This window comes from Mus caroli, unplaced genomic scaffold (genome assembly GCF_978045245.1).
Source record: "Mus caroli unplaced genomic scaffold, Mus_caroli_1 scaffold_3, whole genome shotgun sequence".
Lineage (NCBI taxonomy): Eukaryota > Metazoa > Chordata > Mammalia > Rodentia > Muridae > Mus > Mus caroli.
Window position 1 is genome coordinate 142,849,660 of NW_028227258.1, and position 25,072 is coordinate 142,874,731.

The 25,072-nt window shown below is 41.5% G+C and overlaps 1 protein-coding gene across 3 annotated transcripts in view; it reads left to right on the forward strand.

Moving 5' to 3' along the window:
- Window positions 1–4,490: 4,490 nt before the first annotated feature.
- Window positions 4,491–25,072, forward strand: part of Armc1 (armadillo repeat containing 1) — a 30,079-nt gene continuing 9,497 nt past the window's right edge. For 2 of the 3 annotated variants that reach the window (XM_021157671.2, XM_085836011.1), the window contains exons 1-4: window positions 4,491–4,666; window positions 9,774–9,994; window positions 17,898–17,989; window positions 22,492–22,681. In XM_021157671.2, coding sequence (XP_021013330.1) covers window positions 9,812–9,994; window positions 17,898–17,989; window positions 22,492–22,681 — 465 coding nt within the window. In that variant the 5' untranslated portion in view covers window positions 4,491–4,666; window positions 9,774–9,811. Of the gene's footprint in view, window positions 4,667–4,698; window positions 4,980–9,773; window positions 9,995–17,897; window positions 17,990–22,491; window positions 22,682–25,072 lie in introns of those variants that run through there. The other variant, XM_029475277.2, reaches the window with a different exon arrangement.

The window sequence follows — 25,072 nt, forward strand, 5'->3', positions numbered from 1 at the left end:
TGGTGTAGAACTCACTAATAGTCAAGGAAATCATCTAATTCCCAATACTTCTGTCTCTGGCCCAGCAATAAGTAAGTAAGTAAGTAAGTAAATAAATAAATAAAAACAGATATTGTGATGGTTTGTATATGCTCTGCCCAGGGGGTGGCCCTACTAGAAGGTGTGGCCCTGGTGGAGTAGGCATGTCACTGTGGGTGTGGGCTTTAAGACCCTCATCTTAACTACCTAGAAGCCAGTATTCTACTAGCAGCCTTCAGATGAAGATGTAGAACTCTTAGCTCCGCCTCCACCATGCCTGCTGGGATGCTGCCATGCTTCTGCCTTGATGATAATGGGCTAATCCTCTGAACCTATAAGCTAGTCCCAATTAAATGCTGTCCTTATAAGAGCTGCTTTGGTCATGGTATCTGTTCACAGCAGCAAAACCCTAACTAAGATAGATATACACATATAAAAGCATGAAACTAGATACTTACCTTTCACACTGCATAAAAATCTACTCTGAACAGATCAAAGACATTAATGCAAGATCCAAGACTTTGAAACTGTAAGAAGAAAAGGTAAGCAAAAGATATCCAGACATAAGCATAGACAAGGGTTTTCTAATAGGATTACAGTTGCTTAGGAAATAATTTCAATAACTGACAAATGGGACCTCATGAAATTGAAAGGCTCCTATGATGCAAAGAAAATACTTAATAAAGAACATCCTGGATTAATATCCAGACAATACAAGGACTAAAAAACTGAACAAGAATAACTCACAATTACTTACTAAATGGGCTAATTGAAGTCAGCAGTCTACAGAAATTGTATACAGGAGAGACCTGAACAATATGTGAGAAATGTAAATCAAAACAAATTTGAGATTCTATTGTACTCCAATCAGAAGGTCAGAGAACTAATCCTGGCAACGATGTGAATGAAAGGGAACTCTTTTTTTTTTTTTTTTTTTGCATTGACTTACTACCATCTTTATGAAAATCAAATGTACACACAACAATTATGAAAGTGTCTCCATTAAACTTTGATAAGACAACAAAAGAGAACTAACAAATAGCTAAGATGTTGCTGTTTGAGTTAAAAGCATTTCCATTAACGTTTTAATCTGAAAAGGTCCATATTTACACAGTATGATAATGCTTTTCCATCTCATTTTAAATGCATGATACACAAAGAACAGAGATAATGGTTGCAGCAGATCTTCCACCGTCTGACTTTGAAAGGGAACTCTTATTCACAGATGTTGTCCTGTAAACTAGTCTGGCATCCATGGAAATTGGTATGGAAGTTTCCAATAAACTATAAATCAATCAAAGAGACATTTGCACATTACTGTTTAATACAGCACTATTCATGATTGTTAAATGATGGCACCAAATCACCTGGATGAAGAAACTGTGGCATGTACATAGAATGGGATCTTTTTTGCCACAAAGGATTAAGTTATATTGTTTGTAGGGAAATACACATACCTGGAGACAATCATATTACTTTAATTAAGCCAGTCTCAGGAAGATAAATCTCACATTTTCTTTCATTTGTAGTTCCTATGGCTGCTGACTAGTCTTGTGTCAATTTGTTTCACACACTAACAGAGTCATCTGAAAGTAGGAAACCTTAATTGAGAAACATGCCTCCTTTAAGACTCAGTGAGTGATTGATGGGGGCGGGCCCAGCCCACTGAGAGTAGCTCCACCGTTGGGCTGGTGGTCCTGGGTTCTATAAGAAGGCCGAGTGAGCAGCACCCCTTGTGGTCTCTGCATCAGCTCCTGCCTCCAGCATCTTCCCTGTTTGAGTTCTTGTCCTGTTTTCCTACAGTAATGAAAATCCTTTCCTCCCAAAGTTGCTTTTTGGTCCTGGTGTTTCACTGCAGCAATAGAAACCCTAACTAAGACACTAGATTTTTTTTTTTTTTTTAAAGATTTATTTATTTATTTATTATATGTAAATACACTGTAGCTGTCTTCAGACACTCCAGAAGAGGGCGACAGATCTCGTTACGGATGGTTGTGAGCCACCATGTGGTTGCTGGGAATTGAACTCAGGATCTTTGGAAGAGCAGTCAGTGCTCTTAACCGCTGAGCCATCTCTCCAGCCCCAAGACACTAGATTTTATATAATCACATAAAATCATGAACGTATACAGAACATGAAAGAGAACATTAAAGTAGAAGTGAAATTGTTTGGGAAGGGTAACTAAATGGGAGATAGAAGAAATGGGTGGGAAGATAATATAATCTGTACCTGTAAGAAAATTACAGAGGCAGGCGGATTTCTGAGTTCGAGGCCAGCCTGGTCTACAAAGTGAGTGCCAGGACAGCCAGGGCTACACAGAGAAACCCTGTCTTGAAAAACCAAAAAAAAAAAAAAAAAAAAAAACCAAACACACACACACACACACACACACACACACACACACACACACACATACTACACACACACACACAAAGAAAATTAAAAACAAGATTAAAATTTCAAAAATGAAAAAGGATTATCTGATCTCAAAATGCAAGAAGGACAGTGGGTTTTTGTTTTTTTTTTTCACTTTGAACCATAGCTAAGACTGTCTCTGGTACAGTGTGTGTATTCAAAAGATGAATGTTAAATAAAACTACAGGGATCTGAATACTGTCTTAAGCAACAGTGGTTGAGAAACTTTACATACCAGTCTGTCCTGTGGCTAGACCCAAGCAACGAGTCATAATGGTAGGTAGCACAACATCACAGGTGTCAAGTTCAGACACTTTTAAACTAGAAATGTGAATTCATAAAGACTTAAAAGACTTCCCTGAGGCTTGTAATCCATTCACAGGAGTTTAGGAAGCACTAATTAATATTTTGTTAAGGCTTCCTTTGCTTTTTAGTTTCAGCCATCTTCTCTTGGTAATGGGATTTTGCACAAAGTTTAGACTTTGCAGAGCTTTAATGGCATCAGTGTGAATACATTAAATTTCAGATGGTGAACTTTCAATAGCTAAAGACATATTTTCACTGACTGGCTCAAAATAACCTGTCATTACTTATTAATTCTGAAAATACTTTATGTCTTTTCTTAATAGGCAGATTAACATTAGCAAAAACAGCGAATTTCCCTTTCTGGATTACTGAGTCACCTTTTATTAGAATATTGGGCAATTCTTCACTTACTCAGCCAGATAGGTTGTGCTGTACTGGGTATGCCCCTTGGACTTAGTATATTTACTTTATTTTTTATTTTTCCTGCTTTCTACATTCACTGTTTTTAATTTAGGCTCAATGTTCTCTTACCACTAATCCCTGTCTTGGCTTTGTGAATAAAGTACACAGACTGGTTTTTGCCTGTAGGTGAGATGGTATTTAGAGACTTGTTCTTGTTTTCTACCAAGCTTTACTTTGGTCTTGTTTTCATTTTGGGTTTTAATAAGATAATCAAGAGCACGGGATCATTAAGAAACTCAAAAGATGGACTCTTTTGTTCTTCTTCTTTTTTTTCTTTTTAAGTCAAGGTTTCTGTGAAGCTCTAGTTAGCCTAAACTGGGCTTGAACTTGAAATGGTCTGCCTTCAGCCTTTACCTACTTAGTGCTCAGATTCCGCCGTGGCGGTCTGGTTTATAAATTCACTTACAAAATATTGGAGATAATAGCGTAGAGTACAGTCCGGTGTAGTGTCTTCCACACCCTTTCCAAATTAAAGCCCTTTCAAATTCCTTGTAACAACAAGAATAACAACAAAGTTCCTGTAACTTTAATGTATGAGCAACACGTCAGAATAAGATTGTAGAAACGAAGATCAAAAAGAAGTATGGATGGATGTATTATTTTCAGATTAGCCTGCGACACTTGGGTTACAATTTCAGAAATACTTTGGAAAATAAAACATACCTAAAGCAACTCCTCGGTAACTAGTATCGATAAAACAAGTATGTCTTTACTTTGATAAATAGAAAACAGCATTAACAAAACTTCATGATGAACTGGAGAACTCTCTTAACAGAAGTCTCTAACAAGAAAAAAGACAAAATTCTTTTCTATGTCAAATCACTTAGGCCAACCCAACAAAAGCACTTCGCATCCCTAGCTTTGCTAGAAAGCGGCACTGGAAAGAAACGAACAAAATCCAGAGAGGCCAGACAGTGTCGACGTTCATAGTAAAAACTACAAGAAAACGTCCGAAGATTCTGGGTAAAGACTCAGACGTGGATGAAGGGTTACAGGTTGTTTTATCAGACCTGGAACACTTGCTGAAGATAAACTATTCTGTTCGCGTGTCTGCACACAGAAGCAGAAGCCCTTCCTGCCGCGGGAACCCTGGGAATTGTAGTCGCGGAGCCGCGATGGCTGTAAATTTGTTTAGCACTCTGTGGACGGCGAGCCCTTGGGGCCAATTCAGTGTTCTGGGTCCTCATAGGTCCGGTCTAGTTCACCAATGAGCTACTAGGTTTGAGAACATCCCGTCTCTGGTTGGGTGTCCTTCCTCACGTTGCTTCATTTTCAGCCAATGGGATAATAAAGCCAGCAGAGGTGACAGGGTCACCGCGGAGCCTGCAGCTCCACGGCCGCCAGCGACTCAGCCCTGTGGTTCTTTGAGTCAGGCCGCGGCTCGGGGTCTCCGCCGCCCGTTGTCCGCCGTGGTGGGTGCGGCTCTGATGCTGCGGCAGGCTCCGGACGCCCGGAGCTCTGGAGGGTACGTAGCCGGGGCCGAGGTGGGGCCGAGGGGCCGCTGCTGCGCGGGCCGGCCGCTGCGCCCGCCTCCTGCCGGCATCCCGCGGGCTGCCTCGGACGGCTCCGGACGTGCTCTTCTCTCCGCTTCCTTCTGACCAGCCAGCCCGCCCTACGAGTAGCGGGTGTCCATGTCTCGGCGTTCTTTCTGTAAATCTGCGAGCCTCTGCGCGCAGGCCTTCATTCAAGAGAAACTCGTGTACACAGGTGGTGGGCATTGGTGCACTTAGCTGCTCCTTTGGTGATACTCAGCGCTTGCAGTAGAAGTTTCCCACTGGGTTAGTTCTGTGCTTGCATGGTACTTGCCAGACATTTTACTGCCTTGCATTTTTTTTTTTTCACCCTGTTACCCGCTCAAAACTGTTACCTGAAGAAACTGAGGCTTGGAGACGGTAATTCAATTCCAGAAGAGTTACAGTTAATTGCAAGGAGAAGCCAGATCGGGTCTCGGTGTTTGATAGTGGTAGTTGCTTTTCAACCCCGCTTAATCATTAAGGATTTAGGATAAGTGTGTGCCCGCAGCAGCACGTGAGGGCTAAATAGTTCTATTAACTAAGTGGTGATTCTTAGCTAAAAGAAAAGGAATACCTTTCCGACATCTGCCCATACACTGATGTCTCGCGTGTCTCTAACTCCGTGCTTCAAGACTTCTTGCCTGACGGCGGCATCCTCCTCATCTGGAAGTTGGTTGGACATCTCAGATTCCCAGACCCACTTACACCCACTGAGCTTGAACTTACTTTTGACAAGGTCCCTTAGGTGATCGCAGTGTCCTTAAAGTTTGAGAAGGGTTCTGTTTGTCAACATAGAACCAAGGAAGAGAAAACAAGTTTGGGTCGTGATGGTGTGCCTGTAATCCCTGCTTTGGGAGGTATTGGCAGGCAGACCCCTCTTAGTTTCAGGCTCATCTCAGCTACATAGGTCAGCCAGAGCTCAGTAAGGAGAAGAAAAAGTAAAGGCATACATCCTATGCACTGTGACCTCTACTCAGACTGAGATACAGAAAAATGAGAACAAAGCTTTTGTCACAGTTTTGTCATTTGCACGATGTTTCTCTTGTCAGAAAATGAATGTGTCTCTTGAGAGTTTTAACTTAGCCGTCCCAACTCTTAAAGTAGACATCAGTATTAACTGTTTCATAATTGTCTTGTAATCATGTAATTGACAGCAGGTGCGGGCTTTGGAAGTAAAAGAGCAAATTAAGACAGAGGGGGTGCTGATTTACTGTTGATGGCTAGTTAGAGTAAAAGAACCTTGTGTTCTTTGTATTCAGTTTGGTGAGGTCTGTGTAAGCCCCACCCCCAGTTTCTTCCATTTGTCGTGAAGATCTTCCCGTTAGTTTTTTGCTGCTGCTACTCCCAGTTTTCCCAGTTTATCCATTTGGTTACTTGATAATAAAGCTGAAACAAACTGCCAGACTCACTTATCCTAATTCCCAGTAGTTAAAGATAGTGTTTCAGAGAGTTTTAGTTTTTAGTGTTTTAATAATAATAAAAATATTATCTATGACTGTTTTGACTGCATATATGTCTGTGCACATGCCTGGTGCCAGAAGAGGGGCATCAGATCCCCTGGAACTGGAGGTAGAGTTGTAAGCTGCTTTCTGGGTGCTGGGACTTGAAGCCCGGTCTTCTGGAAGGTCAGCCAGTATTCCTAACTGCCCAGCCATCTCTGGCCCCACTTTCAGTGCTGTGTTCAAAGGCATTCATTTGTACACCAGTGTAAAGTTTCAGGCTCTTGTTTGCACCAGCAATTATTCGATGTGCATAGGTCTTGGGTCTTGCCTTCAGAAACACCTACTGATTTGGACAGGCCCAAGGAAATTGTATTGTTTGACGTTGTCAGGTCCACGCTTCTTGACATGAGTGCTTTTGATGGAAAATACAACTAGCAAACAGATGAACAAGCACACTTGTGTTTGTGCTAATGTGGTGTTTGTTTGTTTTAACCGTTTATTTGTTTGTGGTTCATTAGCTACTATAAATGTGCTCAGGACAGCATTTCAGGTTATTTAATATTGCCCCTCTTTGTTGTGTGTATGTGTGTTGTGTGTGTGCACACACTGGTGTATGTGTCTGTATGAATGCCCGTGGAGGCTTGAGATCAACTTTGAGTATATTCCTCCATCTCTTACTCAGCCTTCCTTTTTGAGGCAGAACCTGGCGGAGCTAAGCTGGCTCACCTGTGCTCTACCTTCTACCTGCCTCTGTAGCTCCAGCACCAGGATCACCAGATGTGTAAAACCAAGTGCTTGCTTTCGTTGTTTTATACTGGGGCTTAGGATTCAAGTGCAGGCCCTTGTGCTTGTTCAGTCAGCACTACCCACTCAGTCATCTCCACAAGGGTCAGTATATGCATGTGTGCACATAGGGTGCACGTCTGTGCATGTCTGTGGAGGCCAAGGGTCTTCCTCAGGCTCCCTCCAGATTACTCTTTGAGATGGGGTCTGTCAGTGAGCCTCCAGAGATCCACCTGGGTGTTTCTCTCCAGCTAGGATCGCATGCAGCACTGCATCCAGTCTCACATTAGTGTGGGAAATGCGAACTCAGTTTTCATTGCATAGCAGGTACTTTATCAAGAGAACTATCTTTTCAGCCCTAAAATTATTGTTTTAGTTTGATACAGAATAAATAAATTTTTTACATTAGCATACAAAGTAATAAATTCCATGATGACATCTTCATACATATTGTATGTTGCTCTCATTAATTCCTTTCCTACATTTATTTTGATTTCTGCTAAATTTGGAATAGAGAAGTGTGGAGAAAATTCCTGCAGTAATCACATATAACTAGTTTTCCAGCCTGTGAAGGAAAATATTTCTCTTAATCAATTTGATAGTTAATTTAAGTTGATAGTTAACAAAGAATATTTAGTATATAAATTGGGCTTCAGGTTCTATTTTAAAAAAGATTAACTTTTAATTATATGTATTTACATATGTGCCCATGGAGGCCAAAAGAGGGTATCAGATACCCTGGAGATGGAGTTACAGATGGTTGTGAGCAACAAACATGGAAGTTTAGAGCTGAACTTGGGTCCTCTGCAAGAGCAGTTTGTGCTTTTAACCACTCACCATCTCTTCATCTCCAAGTTCTACCTTTTAGTGGTAACCCCCTGATATCCTGTCACTCCAGAAGCAGGTAGAGAATGTTGGGTGTCTTTGTCCCAGCGTCCTGCCTTGCGCCCCTCCCTCCTGTTTTTCTTTTATTGTATGCATTTATGGCACTAGGGAATGAAGTTAGGGTCTCATCCCCAGGCCAGTTGCTGTCTTCCTGCTTTGACAGGCATGGTCATGCACTCATGCAATCTCAGCGCTCAGGGAGCTTTAGCAGAGTGGGAGGTTGGCTCGGGCTGTGCACTGAGACCTTGTATCACAAATCAAAGTAAGGTAAAATAAAAATTGGTTATGTGAGCTCAGCAATCTGCAGCTAAAACATTGATTATTTGAAAAGGTTCAGGCCGCATAGTCAAAAAGGGGCGTCTGTAACCTGATGCCATCCAGATACTAAAATAAAATGAACTTCTGACATTGAATAGCCTTGCTTTGAAGTTTTACGTTAAATCTGTAATTTGGAGAGCAAATCCGAGCACTCCTGCCTGCTTTTCTTACGTTGTTTAAAAGTTGTCATTGCTGTGCCATTTGACCTACAACTCTCCTTGTTTTGGTGTTGAGTTTCTGACTCTTCCCTAGGTAGACCCCAGTTTGAGGCCTTATCAGTAGGGTTTGAGGATTGGAAGCTTTAAGATATTTTGACTGCACGTCATTCTAAAGGAAGGAGAAGATTATATATAGCATTTAAGGGGTGATCTCCATTGAGTAGTTATTGAAGGATGACAGATAAAAACAGAGTGTTACAGTGTCAAAGCCTGGAAGGACACTGTGAAAAAGCCACTGTTTGCTGCGTTTGCTTTTGTTGTAGTGAGTGTGTGTGTGTGTGTGTGTGTGTGTGAGTGTGTGTTAGCATGCATTCATTTACTGTATCTAGGTTTATGTACATATTGGTGCGCATATGCCACCATGTGCCGAGGGTGGAGGTCAGAGACAAGTTGTGGGGTAGGTTCTCTTGTTCTTCTGTTTTGGTTCCTCTGTTTGGGACTTAGTTGTCAGCTTTGGCAGCAAGTGCCTGTACCATGGTCTCCCAGATTGCTTGGTTGAGGCACAGATTAGAGAGAAGCCCTTTTTCATTGTTTCTTTCTTTCTCTCTCTTGCTTTCCTTCCCCGTCTTTGGAATTGAACTCGGAAACTAAGTAAGATGTGCTAGGCAGTGCTCTACCACTTAGCTTGTTCCTTGAACAAAATTTTCATTTTTTTGTCAGGGTCTTAGTAAGTCATCCAGGTAGCCTTGAACTTGAGCCCTTCCTGCCTCAGTGTCTGAGGTAGCTTGCATTGCAGGTAGGCCACAGTGCTTGGCAAGGGTCTCCTTTGCTTTAGGAGATTTCAGTTTGCTGTGCGTCTCTCCCCACCCCCTTCCCACAGATGAGTAAGAAAACCCAAGCTGTCAGCTCACTACTTTGCCTTGAGGCATTTTTTTTTTTTTAGGCCTAGAAAGGTCCTAGGAGGGAAAAGTCCTGGCAGTGTTACAGTTTGAAAAGGGGAGCAAAGGTTACAAGCTTGTACGTAAAGACCGTGTTTATTGGAACCTTAGTGTTAAAATATATATTGCTAAAATGGGATTTAGTGGAATATTGAGGATGGCATATGTGCTTTTGCATATATAAATAACTTGATTGCTTCCTTCAGCTTATGTTCATTTTATTTTTCACAAGCTTTAGAATTGCCAGTCCTTATTTTTGTGTGTGTGATTTAGATTCATCTGCTTCTTTCTAAAGATATTATAATGTAGTTACTTAAAGGTACCAGAGCTAGACACAGAGGGTGCTTGCTTGTAATCCAAGCTTTTGAGAATCAGAGGCAGGGGGATGAGGAATACATGGACAGCATCAGCAGCATAGTGAGTCTGAGGCCAGTCTGCACTGTGTAAGTAAATAGACAAATGGAATCCTCGTTTACCTTGGCAGACGAGAACTGATTTGTCAACCTGACTTCTACTCTTTTTTTTTTTTTACAGAATTTAAGAAGCTTTTATTCATGTGCATGTCATAGAAGATGAATTCATCCTCTTCTACTATGAATGAAGAACCTGATGCTTTATCAGTAGTTAACCAGCTACGGGATTTAGCAGCAGATCCATTAAATAGACGAGCCATCGTCCAGGATCAGGGATGTTTGCCTGGCCTTATTTTATTTATGGACCATCCAAACCCTCCTGTCGTTCACTCAGCTTTGCTTGTAAGTTGCTTTTAATACTTTGTGTTGTGGTTTTAATAATGCAAATACAAATTTTCCAAGATCTTTGATAACATGGTAAAAGACTAAAACATTAGATCATACAGTCTGTATTCTGGCATGTAAAAAACATGGAAACCATGGCATATATGTAGTTCTTCCACACAAATAGCAACATGTTGATTTTGTTCTTTAATGTAAATGGTAACCATGACACATATAGTAATAACATGTTCTGACCCTTGGTATTTCCAGTTAACATGGTGATCTGTTGTTTGTTTGGTTTTCTTTTTTGTGGGGCGGGGGTGATTTGAGACAGGGTTTCTCTGTGTAGCCCTGGCTGTCCTGGAACTCACTCTGTAGCCCAAGCTGGCTTCAAACTCAAAAATCCACCTGCCTCTGCCGCCCAAGTGCTGGGATTAAAGGCGTGCGCCACCACTGCCCGGCTTGTTTGGTTTTCTTTTTGACATGGGATGTGTTGTTGTGTTGGTTGGGCTGTTCTTTCAGCTCTTGGGCACAAGTCATCTTTTGACTGCAGGTATACATTCATCGTCACACCCAGCCTATTACTATTTTCATCCCGAAACCCCCCTGTGTATGTTGAATGTGTAGTGTGTGTAGCTGGGGCTCAAACCCAGGACTTTATGCATATTTGGCAAACCTTCTAATGTTCTCTAGGTCATCAATTAAGAGAATTCTTGAGTTCTGAAGATTACTCTTTAGTACAAGAGGTTAAAAATCAGGTGTCATGGATGTTAAGCACATGTTATACTGAGCTCACCCAAAAGATACATATATTTTTTAAATTTCATAATAGCTTTCTTTGTTGGGGAGGAGAATAAGACATCTTACTTTGTATCACCTGCTCACCTAGAACTCACTATGTAGTCCCAGACTAGACTTGTAGTAGTCATCATGGCCCAGCCTCCCAAGTACTGGGGTTACAGATGTACACTGCCTCATCTGACTTATAACAGCTTTTTCAGATTTAACTTTTATGCCATCGTAAAGGTCATGCATTTAAAATATACTCTGGAGTGGCTTTATTCACAGAGAGTGGTATAGCCATCATTGTAGTCAATTTTAGAACATTTTTTATTTTGTTATATTGTTTGAGACATAGTCTTTTTATGTAATCTACCTGGAACTTGAGATCCTGTTGGTTTAACCTCTGAAGTGTTGGGATTATAATGCTCTAGGAGGGCATTACCACATCTTTCTTTAGAAGTTTTTATCACCCAGATATCACCAGACTGTATTGGTCACCTCTTACTCCTCAGTGCCATCCCCATTATGTAGGCAACACCGATCGGTGCATTTGCTAGTCTGCAAAAATGCCTAAAGAGTTTTTATGTAGATACGGTCATATAATGTGTGACTTGGTGGCATTTCTTTTGTTTATATTGTGTTGGAACAGATACCTATATTCAACAAGTCTCAGCGCTATGTTCCTTTCATGTCTGAGAACAATGGAATCATTGCGTAGACATACACTGTTTCGTTTTTGTTTATCCATTTACTAGTTGATGGGCACGACACTTTAAGGTAAGGAGGACAGATAAGGAAAGAGAAAATATGCAGATAAAAGCTGACAATTCAAAAGGAATTACAGGAAACATGGAGGCTAGGGAAACATGTTAAAGAGCAACAAGACAGACAGATCCAGAATGGAGGAGTTTCTGAGTGACATAAAACGTGGTGCCTTCGGTGGTAAGTAATACAAAGAGGACAGGCAGCTGGGAAGAGGGTGATGATAGTTCTGTGTGCTTTTAAAAACCTATCGCCTTTGCCGGGGTTGCCCGAGCTACTAGCCCCTCCTGGCTTCCCTTTTGTACTACCCGCCTGTGGTTTCAGGAGGCGACCGCACTACCAACCCACTCCTGAGACTCTTGAATCCTCTCTTCGGATAAAACACACACACACACACACACACACACACACAGTTAATTCCTTTAAAATTACCTTCTTGACATAATTGGTGGGCGCAGATATTTCCTGCCTGGATAAGTGTGCCCTTACCAATTTATTATCTCCATCTTTCCAAACCTGCCCTAAACTTAGTGGCTAGTCCCACCTGGCCCTGCCAGATATCCTTGGCCACCTGCCTGCAGCAGAGGCTGCAGACCCTAGCTCTCCTTGAGGCCTTACATAATTGTTGTGTTCTTCTTCCTCCAAAGCATGGCAGAAAAACTCCTCTTCCTTGCATCTTTTCCTCCTGGAACCTAGAAGTCCTACCTGTACTTTCCACCCAGTAATTGGCCCCTGGCCTTCTTTACTGACAAATCAAGAACCAATTGGAGATCAGGACTTTAACCTCAGAGCCTCCCGTTACAGATAGTTACCTTATACATTTTATTTAAGAGATGAATCAGTCAAATGTTATTTGTAGACCTGACTTATATCCTGGTTTAAATGAATTCATCATAAACAACTTTTAAGTGACTGGAAGAGAATGTGCAGCATATGGTAAATGACATTAAAAAGTCATTATGAAGGCTAGTTAGATTCAGCAGTTAAGAGCTCAGACTATTCTTACAGAGTACCTTAGTTTATAGTACACAGGTATACATATAAGCAAAATACCCTTGTATGTAAGAGAAAACAGTTTTTAAAAATGTAAAGTTTTTGCAGCTAATAAGATATCTCAGTGGCTGGTAAAAGTGCTTGTGACCGACCGAGCCTGATGTCCTGAATTGATGTCTAGAACCTACATGTTGGAAGGAGAGAGCAAACCTCTGCTAGTTGTCTCATGACTTCCAGGCAGTCTGTTCTGGTGCAGGGGCATGCACACAAATTGAATAATGTAAAAGTCAAATTAAAAAAATTAATGTTTTAATGTGTGGTGTTAATGTTCTCATGTGTAGTGGCACAGACCTTTAATCCTGACTCCTAAAAAAGGCAGAGTTGGGCATCTCTTGAGTTTGAGACCAGCATGGTCTCCATAGTGAGTTCTAGGCCAGTTAGAGATATATAGTGAGACTCAGTCAAAGCAAAACAAAACACCTTGCTATTGTGGCATTAGTAACTAGGCAATAAAAATGTGTTGAGACTTGAAGAAAAGGTTGTTACTTTTTAAAAAAGTCATTTGTAGGATTTTCTTAAGATAATTAAAAGCTAATTTCTTCCTGAGCATGGTGTCACACACCTTTAATCCCAGCATGTGGGAGGCAGGGGCAGGTTAGTTCCAAGCTGGCCAGGTATATAACATGAGAACATCTCAAGACCCAAAACAACAACAAAAAAACTAAATTTCTTAGAGATGTAGTGAAGTAGATCAGTTATGACAGGAGAGAGGTGAAACCAGATTGTCCAGTGCCTGATGCTGAATGATGGGTACACGGGGTCACCACACGTTGTCTTTATACAGAGGTATGCTCCATATGTCTATAAGAGATGGGTCTGTGTTGGTAAACTTTGCACATCAAAGGTGGAGGCAGGAGAGTTGGGAATTAAAGGCCGGCCTGGGTCACATGAGATAAGTTGTTTTGATCAAATAACAGACAGAAACAACGTAAGGGAGGAAAGGTTTCTTTTGAGTAGTTCATGGGGAAGGCATACCAAGAGCAGCTTAGTTCATGAGTTCAGGAGATGAGAACATGTGGTGAAGCAACTGAACAGAGGCCTAGGGATGGGTCTACTCTCCCCACAATTAGTTTAGGCAGACTTTCCTGAAAGAGCACCGACTTCAGAATGGGGGTACAAGCTGGCTCAACCCCTCCTGCTCTATGAAACCCGTCTGTCTCACCTTTCTTAGTTTGGGATTACAGGTGTGATGCCGTCACAGCTGGCTGGAGTAGGTAATTTTTTTGAGGAGAATTTCCTAAGTATAGAAATTAGAATAAGCTGTTTACTGTGGGGGAGGGTAAAATTGCTCATCAATGTTGAGAGCTGCTTAGTGCAGTAGTACTGGATTAGTATGGTCCTGTGGCTGGATTATTAAACTACTTTTCTTCCCACTTCAGGCCTGCTATAGGCTCTGATAGCCTAATAGCTGGATTTATCCAGGGTTGGTACTTGGCCAGGTAAGTTGGGCAGAATGGCTGTAAGGTACTTAGAATAGGATCATGGCAGGAGTTGATAAATGGTGGGATGATAGGCCTGAGTAGAAAGGGAGTTGGAAGAGAAGGCTGGAACCAGTGAAGCTTAGAGGCCAGTGGGCCAAAGGTCTAACCAGGGTGGCAAGCACGTGCACATTTTAGTAGTTGCCCTTTCATAGCATAACTTCAGAACTTTATTTAGTTCAGTGGTCACTCCCAGTTTTATAATATGCATTTTCAATTTACTTGTCCATGTTTAACCTGATCATATGCCTTATTTATATATGATGTGAGAATCACACAACAATGTGCTACATCTTAATGGACCATATAGACATCATTCGTCTTCACCTTAGGCATTGATATTAAATAGGAAAACTGGTTCATGGCTTCCTTGTCAGCATTAGCTTCTACCTGTGTGTCTTGTATTCCCTTTTCTCCCATCATTGTGTTATTTTCATCATATATCATACTTCGTCTTTGTTTCTAAGGCATACATGCTACATACTGCTTTAAACAATGTGTTCTTTCAGTCTGTGTGTGTGATACTCAGGATTGAACTAGAACCCCATACATTCTAAGCAAGCACCTAGCTAAAGCATTTAGTTAGCTCTAAAATATATTTAAAAATGTAAAATATGGTTGTTTTTTCAGTTTGTTTCTGTCTACGCTGACCCTCACTTGAGACCTGCCTGCCTCTGTCTTTCTGATGCTGGGATTACAGGCTTGTGTTACCACACCCAGTTTCAGTTATTATGCCTCTTGAAAGTTTGGAGGATTTGCGGTGAGGGAGGAATAGGAATTGGAGTGCTGTTGCCCTGTAGTCCAAGCTTGTCTCCAACTTTGGTTTTGTTTGGAGACAGGGTCTCATTTATCCCTGGCTGGCCTGGACCGTAACCTTGTAGACCAGGCTGGCCTTGAGCTCACAAAGATCTGCCTTCCTTTGCCTTCAAGGCATGTGCCACTGTGCCAGGCCTTGCCTTCAACTAGTAACCTCCCTTGTTCACTTTTCCCAGAGCTAAGAGTTGGAGGTATGAGCCACCATATTCAAGTTCAGCTGTCGTTTATATTTATTGTTATCTTTCCCCTTTCTAGTATTCTTTATTCTTAAACATAGACTGAGATTTGTACCAACATCTTTTTTATTTTCCTGCCTGAGGAACTTTCTTTTAATTAACATTTGCAGTATAGGTTTGTTATTGTTTCCCTATACTTAAAAAATATTGCTGCTGTTTGTCTAGTGGCTTATGGCTTTTGTTGTTTTTTGTTTGTTTTGTTTTTTCAGATAAGGTCTCACTCTTATAGTCCAGGCTGGCTTAGAAATTACTATGTAAATCATGCTTGCCTGGGCAATCTGTCTATCTCAGCCTCAGTGTGCTGGGGATACAGGAGTAAGCTACCATATCAGGCTGCCAACTTAGGTGATTTCTAATAAAGTGGTGGACTTGTTTTGAGCATTTTTTATGCTTCTGTACGTGTGTGTGTGTGTGTGTGTGTGTGTGTGTGTGTGCGCGCACACTCTTGTGTGTGAGACAGAGACAGAGACAGAGAGGGTTCATTTGTGGAGGTCAGAGGACAGCTTTCAAGATTGGGTTTTCTCCTTCTCCCATATATTCTGGAGACTGACTTCAGGCTATCAGGTTTCCATGGCAACCCCTTTTACACACTGATAATGAGTAAATGCCATCCTGATAATGTTTTTTGTGACTTTATCTATGATGTTTTCCAGGAAATGATTGATCTATGTATTACAGATTTTGATGTATTTTCATTATTTTACTTGGGATTTTTAATTTCTCGGATCTGTGGGTTTAAATCTCCATGTTTTTCTCCGTGTTGAAATTGTCATCCGTTGTTGTTTTGAAGGTTTTTATTTTTAATTTTTAGTGAAAGTCTTTCCCCTTTCCAGTGTCTCTGTCCACCACTTATGTTTGAGTATGCTGTCCTGTAGGCACTAATCCCTTATGCCCGCTATATCATCCCAAACCACCGGCACTCTACCCTGAGCTCAGGGTCTGTTTTTTTGAGTTTCTGGTGGGATTATTCCCTCACCTTGTGGTCTTTTATGCTTTGAATATACAGATTAATACTTAAACAGTACTCCCTTCCTCTCTGGAAAGCTCTGGAAAGCTCTGGAAATCTCTGGAAGCTGCAGTGTATCGCAGTGTACCCTTTCATCCCAACATCTTTACTTGCAAAAGTTCATTGTAATGATTCACTGGTCTGGTTTGAGGCTTCTGGTTTCTGATACCCTGTCAGCACTAGAACCTCACTGGGACTCCTCTTGGATATTCAGTTGTTGCCCTCTGCCATGGAGGTTCTGTATCTTTGGATCTCTGCCTTTATGCACTGCAGTTCATAGACAAGTAGATGTAGTTGGAGTAGGCCTGGGTGGTAGCTCAGTTGGTCAGCAACTCTTCCCCATGCACCCACTCCACCAGATCAGCTATCCAGCAGTGTCCTGGCTAGCTCACCCAAGGGCCAAGGCCATTTCCCCTCTCATGCCCTCAGGGCCAGCTCACTTGATCCCCTGCTAATAGGATCAGCTCTACTGTACTCCCAGGGAGAGGTGCAGGGCACTGATGGAGAGGGCAAGGAGCCAGCTCTCCTGTCCTCATACCCTTAGGGCCAACTCTACTGTGCTGCGAGAGGTGGGGGACCAGCTCTCCTGAGTGCCGCAGCCAGTGAGAGACTAGGCCAGTTCTGCTCAGCCCTTGGACATCAGCCTGGTCCCCGGGAGCAGCCCAGACCAGGGATATCCATGGACATCAACACAGACTGTTGCTGCTGCAGGGCCACAGACCCAGATATAATCCTCAGTGGCAGCAGGGCCAGGACTTCACCATGGCCCCGGGTGGGGGTACAAGCTACTCTCCCATCATGCTGCTTCTCACCACCCATCTCTCTCTGCAGTGCTCAAAGCATTCCACTTCTCTTTCTCTCATCTCTCCACCACACACTTGGACATCATAGTGGCACCTCAGCGGGTGGGCCACGTATCATTTTTTTACCTGAAAGGCAAAGGCTCAGTGGAAATATGAATGCTAACTAGGCCGAGATAGCTGTGAATGATGGTGATGAAGGCTGGGAATGATAGCAATATTTAGGTGTGAAGGGAAACAGCCAAACCTCAAAAAAGCAGCACGTGAGGGAAACAGAGACAAAAACGTGCTCACTGTGAGAGAAAAAGAACCTGAAAACTTGAAAAAGTTAGCCTAACTCAGCATGTGGCCACTAGTTCATCTCGTAATTTTCTTTTTACTTACTCCGATGTTTTGAGATAGGGTCTCCTGTAGCCCAGGGTGTCCAGAGACTTACTATGCAGTAAAGGCCAGCCTTTGACTCACAGCAAACTCTCCTACCTTAGCCTCCTTCATGCTGAGATTGCAGGCACTGCCACTTTGCCTGTGTTGTTGTTTTGTTTGTTTTCTATTTAAAATACATTTGAAAGGTGTCATATAGTAAAAACAGGACTCAGTTCATTTTATAAAGTTCACTGTATGCTTTGTCCCCAGCAATTTATTTTAAGTAATGAGCAAAAGCACCTGGGCCAGTGATGGCTATTGGAACTACTTTTTGAGATTACTTAATGGAATATAGCTCCTTGTGGCCTTGTCAGGATGAAATGATAAAGTGGGGCAGCCTAGTTTTGACCTTGCAGAGAAGGTCAGGATGTTCGTTTCATACAGCACGTTTAGTTTTCACAGCCCCTAGGAGGTTACTTTGAACGACACAGTTAAAGGAGAATTAAAAATCAGTTGATGCTGAAAATAAAAACATTTATTTTCTTCTTGGTCTTGCAGTAAGTTATAGGTGACATTAATTTTGAGCAGTTCGGATGTATGAACCAACTCTTGTTTTATTTGCAGGCGCTACGATACTTGGCTGAATGCCGTGCAAATAGAGAAAAGATGAAGGGAGAACTGGGGATGATGCTGAGCTTGCAGAATGTCATCCAGAAGTAAGTCCAGCAGGCAGACAGTATGTTAGTAGCATCCTCTGAGGTCCCTGAACGATGCTCTGTGCAAACTGAACCAAGACTCAAATTTTATTTTCTTTTTTAAGCGTCAGGTATTATTTAGAAAATTTAACTCTAATAGAAGATAGGCTTCTGTAGGTTTTATATCCAAAAATTGTTTGCTAATGAATATTAGTTTTCTGTGTAACCCTAGCTGTCCTGGAACTAGCTCTGCAGACCATGCTGGCCTTGAACTCAGACATCTGCTGCCCCTGCCTTCTGAGAGCTAGTATGTGCCACCATGCCTATCTGTTTTTTGTCTTTACTGATAAATGGTAGGTATTTACAGTCCTTATAAATGTTTATATTGTATTTAAGATATTGACATGGTATGCATCCTGTCATTTGGGAATATTAATAAATATTTCAAAATTGATTTGCTTTTCTCTACTAAGTTTTAGAGTTAATACTAGGGTATTTGCAGCTAATGTGACAGAAACAGGGAAACAGGTTTTTGTTCAAATTTGACGACAGCTGAGTATTCATGGCCTTTATTTAGTATCTCAAATATTCCTTCCCATCGAACTATCTAGTTCATTAATTGCTGTTTGTGAGTTTATGGTTTAAGGATTTAAAATCCATATATTTCCTATTGGCTAAAAAAGGATATCAAGAAATTACTCACTCATAGGCCACTGTCTAAAAATTAAAATACACAGTGTGTGTGTGTGTGTGTGTGTGTGTGTATGTTTTATTTTGAACTGCTAATCTTCCTGCCTTTACTTCCAGAGGGCTGGTATGCTATGTGTGTGCCACAGTACCTAGATTCTGTGGTGCACGAGTAGGAACTCAGGAATTCATTCATGCTCGTCAATCACTTTATTAATGGAGCCGAGTGTTGGTGTGCGTGTGTGCATGTGTGTGTGTAAGAGAGTTGTGTGCTGAGTGAAGCTCTATAATAAAGTCCATGAGCTGCTTTGGTAACAGACATCCAGACAACTAGTTATAGCCGAGGATCTGCGTGAGGAAAGCGTGGTGCCCTGTCCTTGTCACTACAGCATCCTGGCTTTACTCAAAGAGCCGTCATCAAGGTCATGGAAACGGAAAGGTTCTTTTGGTGAGGTTATCATGAATCTGATTGATAGAGCCATTTAACTTGATAGATATAATTCTATATATCTGTATATTTTAAATTAGTGGCATGTGTATTCCTTAAACAGGCATAGTTATTGAAGTTCAAAGTAAGTGGTACAAAAAAAGATGTGGAAAATTAGATTTAAAACCAGTGTTGAAGCTAGGTGGTGGCGGCACACACCTTTACTCCCAGCCCTCCAGAGGCAGAGAGCCAGGTGTGATTACCATTCATACCAGAAACTTCAGCACGGGAGAGGCTGAACCAGGATTGCCAGGAGTTAGAAGTCAGCCTGATCTATAGAGACTGCTTCTAAAACCAAGAGAAGGCTCAGTCGTTCACAACACCTGGCTGCTTGTCCTGAGGACCCGGGCTTGCTTCCCCCACCCACGTGGTCACTCACAAGTATCCAAAATGCCAGTTTTAAGGGACCTGAACCTCTCTTTTGGCTTCTGTAGGTACTGCATGCATGTAGTGCACATGCATACATACATACAAAATACCCATACACATAAACATAATAAAACACATTTAAAAACCAAAATAATGTTGAAAAAATTAAAATATATATTTGAATTTTAAAAATTTAAAGTAAGTTTAGGTTATGTACATTTAACCTGTAAAGGTAATTTTTTACCCTGTTGGCTCAAGGATGTAATAAAAGAGTGTGTGTGTGTGTGTATATATATATATATATATATATATATATATATATACACACATACATACATATATATATGGAAAAGATAAATTGGTCGAGTGACTGACCACTGTGAGTTTACTCAGAGAAATTGAAGACATTATCTTGGTAGGTCATCAAGGAAGAAGATCTGAGATAAAGTTAGAAATGTTATATGTTATTGTCTTAAGCATAAAGAAGGGTGGAACTGGGTTGGGCATACTCCAGATTACAGTACACATTCAACAAGAAAGGATGCAGTTTCTGGTTACAGTATAGACCCAACAGCCATCCCAGTGGGCAGCTGCAAACCAAAGTGTTTTACAGTAGTCCTGCACTAAGCAGAAATGACAGATCTTACTAGGGGCTGCTTGGCAACAGCATCCCCTGCCCCTCAGATTTATGGTGGTTCTAAAGCTGCTATACTTGCTATATTGACTGTAGAAGAACAACAAGTTCTTTATTTATTTATCTTGTTTTCCTCTGTCCATCTACCTACCCATCCACCCACCCATCCACCCATTCATCCATCCACCCATTCATCCATCCACCCACTCACCCACCCATCTATCCACCCACCCACCCATCCATCCATCCACCCACCCACCCACCCATCCATCCACCCACCCATCCACCCATTCATCTACCCATCTACCCACCCACCCATCCACCCATTCATCTACCCATCTACCCACCCATCCACCCATCCATCCATTCATCCACCCATCTACCCACCCATCCACCCATCCACCCATTCATCCACCCATCTACCCACCCATCCACCCACACACCCACCCATCCATCCATCCATCCATCCACCCATCCATTTTATATGAGTATGTGCTTGGTTGTAGAAGTGAGAGGATAGCTTGAGTTAAGCACCTTTAACTGCTGAATTACCTCACTGTATGGTGATTCTTTGCTCTACTACTAGTAAAATATTTATTACCCATTTTAATTTGGTCCCACAATCCTTTTAATAGTAGAAATAAGGATTGATAACTAGAAGAGGCAGAAAGACATTGCAGTTCCTTTGGCTTCTGTAGATCTTAGTATTTGAAGGTTTCCTTTCATGTTTTGTTTGTTTTTCTGCCCTTCAAGCTTGGGAAAAGTTACCTCTGTTCACTAAAGTAAGCCTTTGAAGCATTTGTGTTTGAATGGTGTGTTAATATAGGTAGTCTAGTTAGCCTAGTTAGTCTGCCTGCGTAGTGTTAGGATTACAGGCAGACCATCACAGGTGAACTCTGCTGCTACCTGAAATCTCTTTGGGCATGGGGCATCCAAACTCCTTTTCTTACTCTCGCATGGCACATACTTTTCCTACTGAGCTCTCTTCCTGACCCTGCTAATATTTCTTGAAATGGCATTGTTAATGTGCTTGCCAGCAGTTTCCATCTCTTTGGACCTTTTTCAAACATTGAAAATTATTTGTACTTCAGCTCTCTGCCTCTACAGTTCAACTTTAAAAATAGCTTAAGCTACCTGAACCAATAAACGAAAGATGATTTGAACAAGAATTGTGGTAGTAGTGGTCCAAAGAAATTTGGTAACTTGATCTTGTTACTTGGTTTCCTAGTTAATGATTTCAATTAAATGTAGTTTTGTGCCGCGCTAGGATCGATTATGAATCTCAGTCATGTTTTTAATGAAACTAGGAGATTGTGCTGGAGAGGTAGCTAAGAGTTCTAAATGAGGATCAGGAGGAAGAGAGAGTGACACTGGGTCTGCCTTGAGCATTCCATACCTCAAAACCCACCCACCAGTGAAATACTTTCTCTAACAAGGCCACACTCCTAATTGTGCCACTCTTTATGAGTCTGTGGGGGCCATTTTAATCACAACCATCAGAATGAGGGAGAGAAAGTTAGCCTGGACTGTGTAAAAAGTTGAAGGGAGTGGCTGGAGAGATGGCTCAGCAGTTAAGAGCACTGACTGCTCTTCCAGAGGTTCTGAGTTCAATTCCCAGTAATCACATGGTGGCTCACAACCATCTGTAATGGGATCTGATGCGCTCTTTTGGTGTGTCTGAAGACAGCTACAGTGTACTCATTAAATAAATAAATAAACCTTTAAAAAAAGTTGAGGGCTGGTGAGATGGCTCAGTGGGTAAGAGCACCCGACTGCTCTTCTGAAGGTCCAGAGTTCAAATCCCAGCAACCACATGGTGGCTCACAACCATCCGTAACGAGATCTGGCACCCTCTTCTGGAGTGTCTGGAGACAGCTACAGTGTACTTACATATAATAAATAAATAACTCTTAAAAAAAAAAAAGTTGAAGGGAGATCTTATAGGCTAAATGCTTTTTCTACATTTATTGATGATTCTTATTCTTTCCTTTTCATTTGTTGAATCAGAATCTTGTATTATAGATTGGTATCAAACTTGTGTAGCCAAGGAAGACCTTGAACTTGCTTCCTCCTTCTCCTGCACGTGGTTACTGTAGCAGGAGTCAGGTGTACGCTGTTAATGTGATGCTGCTAGAAACTGAATACAGAGCTCTATACGTGTTAGCCCCGCACTCTGACATCTGAACTGTATCACCAGTTCCCATTATTGGTGATTCTAAGACTCATTGGTGTTTCTTTTTAATTGAACAAGGTATCAGGCTGAATGAAGTAAAACTCATCAAAATTAAGAAGTACAATTATAAAACCAGTAAAAGTAACTTTATGCTTTTTTTTTTTTTTTTCAAGGACTACAACTCCAGGAGAAACAAAACTTCTGGCCTCAGAAATCTATGACATCCTTCAATCCTCCAATCTGGCTGATGGTGATAGTTTTAATGAAATGAATTCCCGTAGAAGGAAAGCTCAGTTTTTTTTGGGAACTACAAATAAACGGGCCAAAACAGTAGTTTTGCACATAGATGGTCTCGATGATACGGTAAGACTTGTAGATGTGGTTCATAGGACAACAATGAGAAATGGCATCACCAAACATGTTCTTTGCAGTCACTTGCTAACACGTTCTAAGAAAAATTTGCAATATTAATAGTTTATACTTAAGACAAAAAAGGTCATCTTATGCTAAAGATATTGGTTAATCAGCATATATAGCAGTTTTAACTGTAATAGTAGGACTTAAAGAATGTGTAATGAAACATCTGAACTGACAGAAATGTAAGACTTGTAAATAGGTCTAATTAGAGCTGTGCATGATTTATGTAGATGAGGTATAACTTAGGAAAGTCAGAAAGGAGATAGGGTCCTGTAGGTGTTAAAAGGCTCTGTGGTTAGCATGACTTTTCAGGGCTCATCAGTATCATGGATGTGAGCATCACTTCATATGTATTCCATCGAGTGGTCTGCAGTACTACTTTGCTGTGTTTCTACATATTGGCTCTTAGAGACCTGAAAAGAGCCTGTCTGTTATAACTTCTTTTAAAGCACGGTGTCAGCGTCTTCTTGGGTGTATACCTAGTGGCATTGCTCAGACATGGTAATTGTATGTAAGCTTAACTTTTTTCATGAACCATCGGATTGTTCACAGTGGCCGCACAGTATTATATTTCAACCAGCATTGTGCGAGGGCCTAGTGTTTCCACATCCTCTAGTAGATTTGAGGTTTAATGGTTTTGATCTATAGTCTCCTGATAACTAGTGGTGTGGAGCAACATTTTAGACGTGTATTGGTCATTGCTTTAGTGGTTAAATTGGGGTTGATTTATATCTTTCACTTCAGATTTATATTTGAGGGAAATACTCATTTCCTCCTTGTTCTTTGTCCAGTTTTAAGTGGTCTTTTATTGTGCAACGTTGACTGTGTATACTGTTAACCGTTGAGCCATCTATGCTCCAGCCCCATATTTGTACATTTTATTGAAATCATTTGGCTCTGGACTTTGCTTTGTGGACAGTTTTTTTGACCATTAATTGAATCTCTTTACATGCTTTATTAGATCTATTTATCTTACCCTCCCCCCCCCTTTTTTTAGTAAGTTTTGATTGTTTATGTCTTTGTAATAATGTTTACATTTTGTTGAGGTTGTTAATATTGACAAACAGTTATTCACATTGCTTGTAAGGCTAAATGCCCTTGAACTAAAAATTCAAGTTTTGAACTGCTTCAATGTCCAAATTTTTTTTCATTTTTTTTTTTATTAGATGATTTCTTTATTTACATTTCAAATGCTATCCCCTTTCCTGGTTTCCCCTCTAAAAACCTCCTATCCTCTCCCCGCTGCCCCTGCTCACCAACCCACCCACTCCTGCTTCCTAGCCCTGGCATTCCCCTATACTGGGGCATAGAACCTTCACAGGACCAAGGGCCTCTCCTCCCATTGATGACCAACTAGGCCATCCTCTGCTAAATATGCAGCTGGAGCCATGGGTCCCTCCATGTGTACTCTTCGGTTGGTGGTTTAGTCCCTGGGACTACTGGGTGTACTGGGTCCTCTGGGTATACTGGTTGGTTCATATTGTTGTTCCTCCTATGGGGCTGCAAACCCATTCAGTTCCTTGGGTTCTTTCTCTAGTTCCTCATTGGGGACCCTCAGTCCAATGGTTGGCTCAGAGCATCAACCTCTGTATTTGTCAGGCACTGGTAGAACCCCTCAGGAGACAGCTATATCAAACTCCTATCAGCAAGGACTTGTTGGTATCCATAGTAGTGTCTGGGTTTGGTGACTGTATATGGAATGGATCCCCAAGTGGGGCAGTCTCTGGATGGCCTTTCCTTCATTCTCTGCTCCACACTTTGTTTCTGTAACTCCTCTCATGGGTATTTTGTTCCCCCTTCTAAGGAGGACTGAAGAGTCCATACTTTGATCTTCCTTCTTGAGCTTCATGTGGTCTATGAATTGCATCTTGGGTATTTTGAGCTTCTGGGCTAATGTCCACTTATCAGTGAGTGCATACCATGTGTGCTCTTTTGTGATTGGGTTACCTCACTCAGGATGGTATTTTCTAGTTCCATCCATTTGTCTAAGAATTTCATGAAGTCATTGTTTCTAATAGCTGAACAGTACTCCATTGTGTAAATGTACCACATTTTCTGTATCCATTCCTCTGTTGAGGGACATCTGGGTTCTTTCCAGCTTCTGGCTATTATAAATATGGCTGCTATGAACATGGTGGAGCATGTGTCCTTCTTACCGGTTGGGACATCTTCTGGATATATGTCCAGGAGAGGTATTGCGGGATCCTCTGGTAGTACTATGTCCAAACTCATTTCCAGAGTGGTTGTACCAGCCTGCAATCCCACCAACAATGGAGGTGTGTGCCTCTTAATCCACATCCTAGCCAGCATCTGTTGTCACCTGAGTTTTTTTATCTT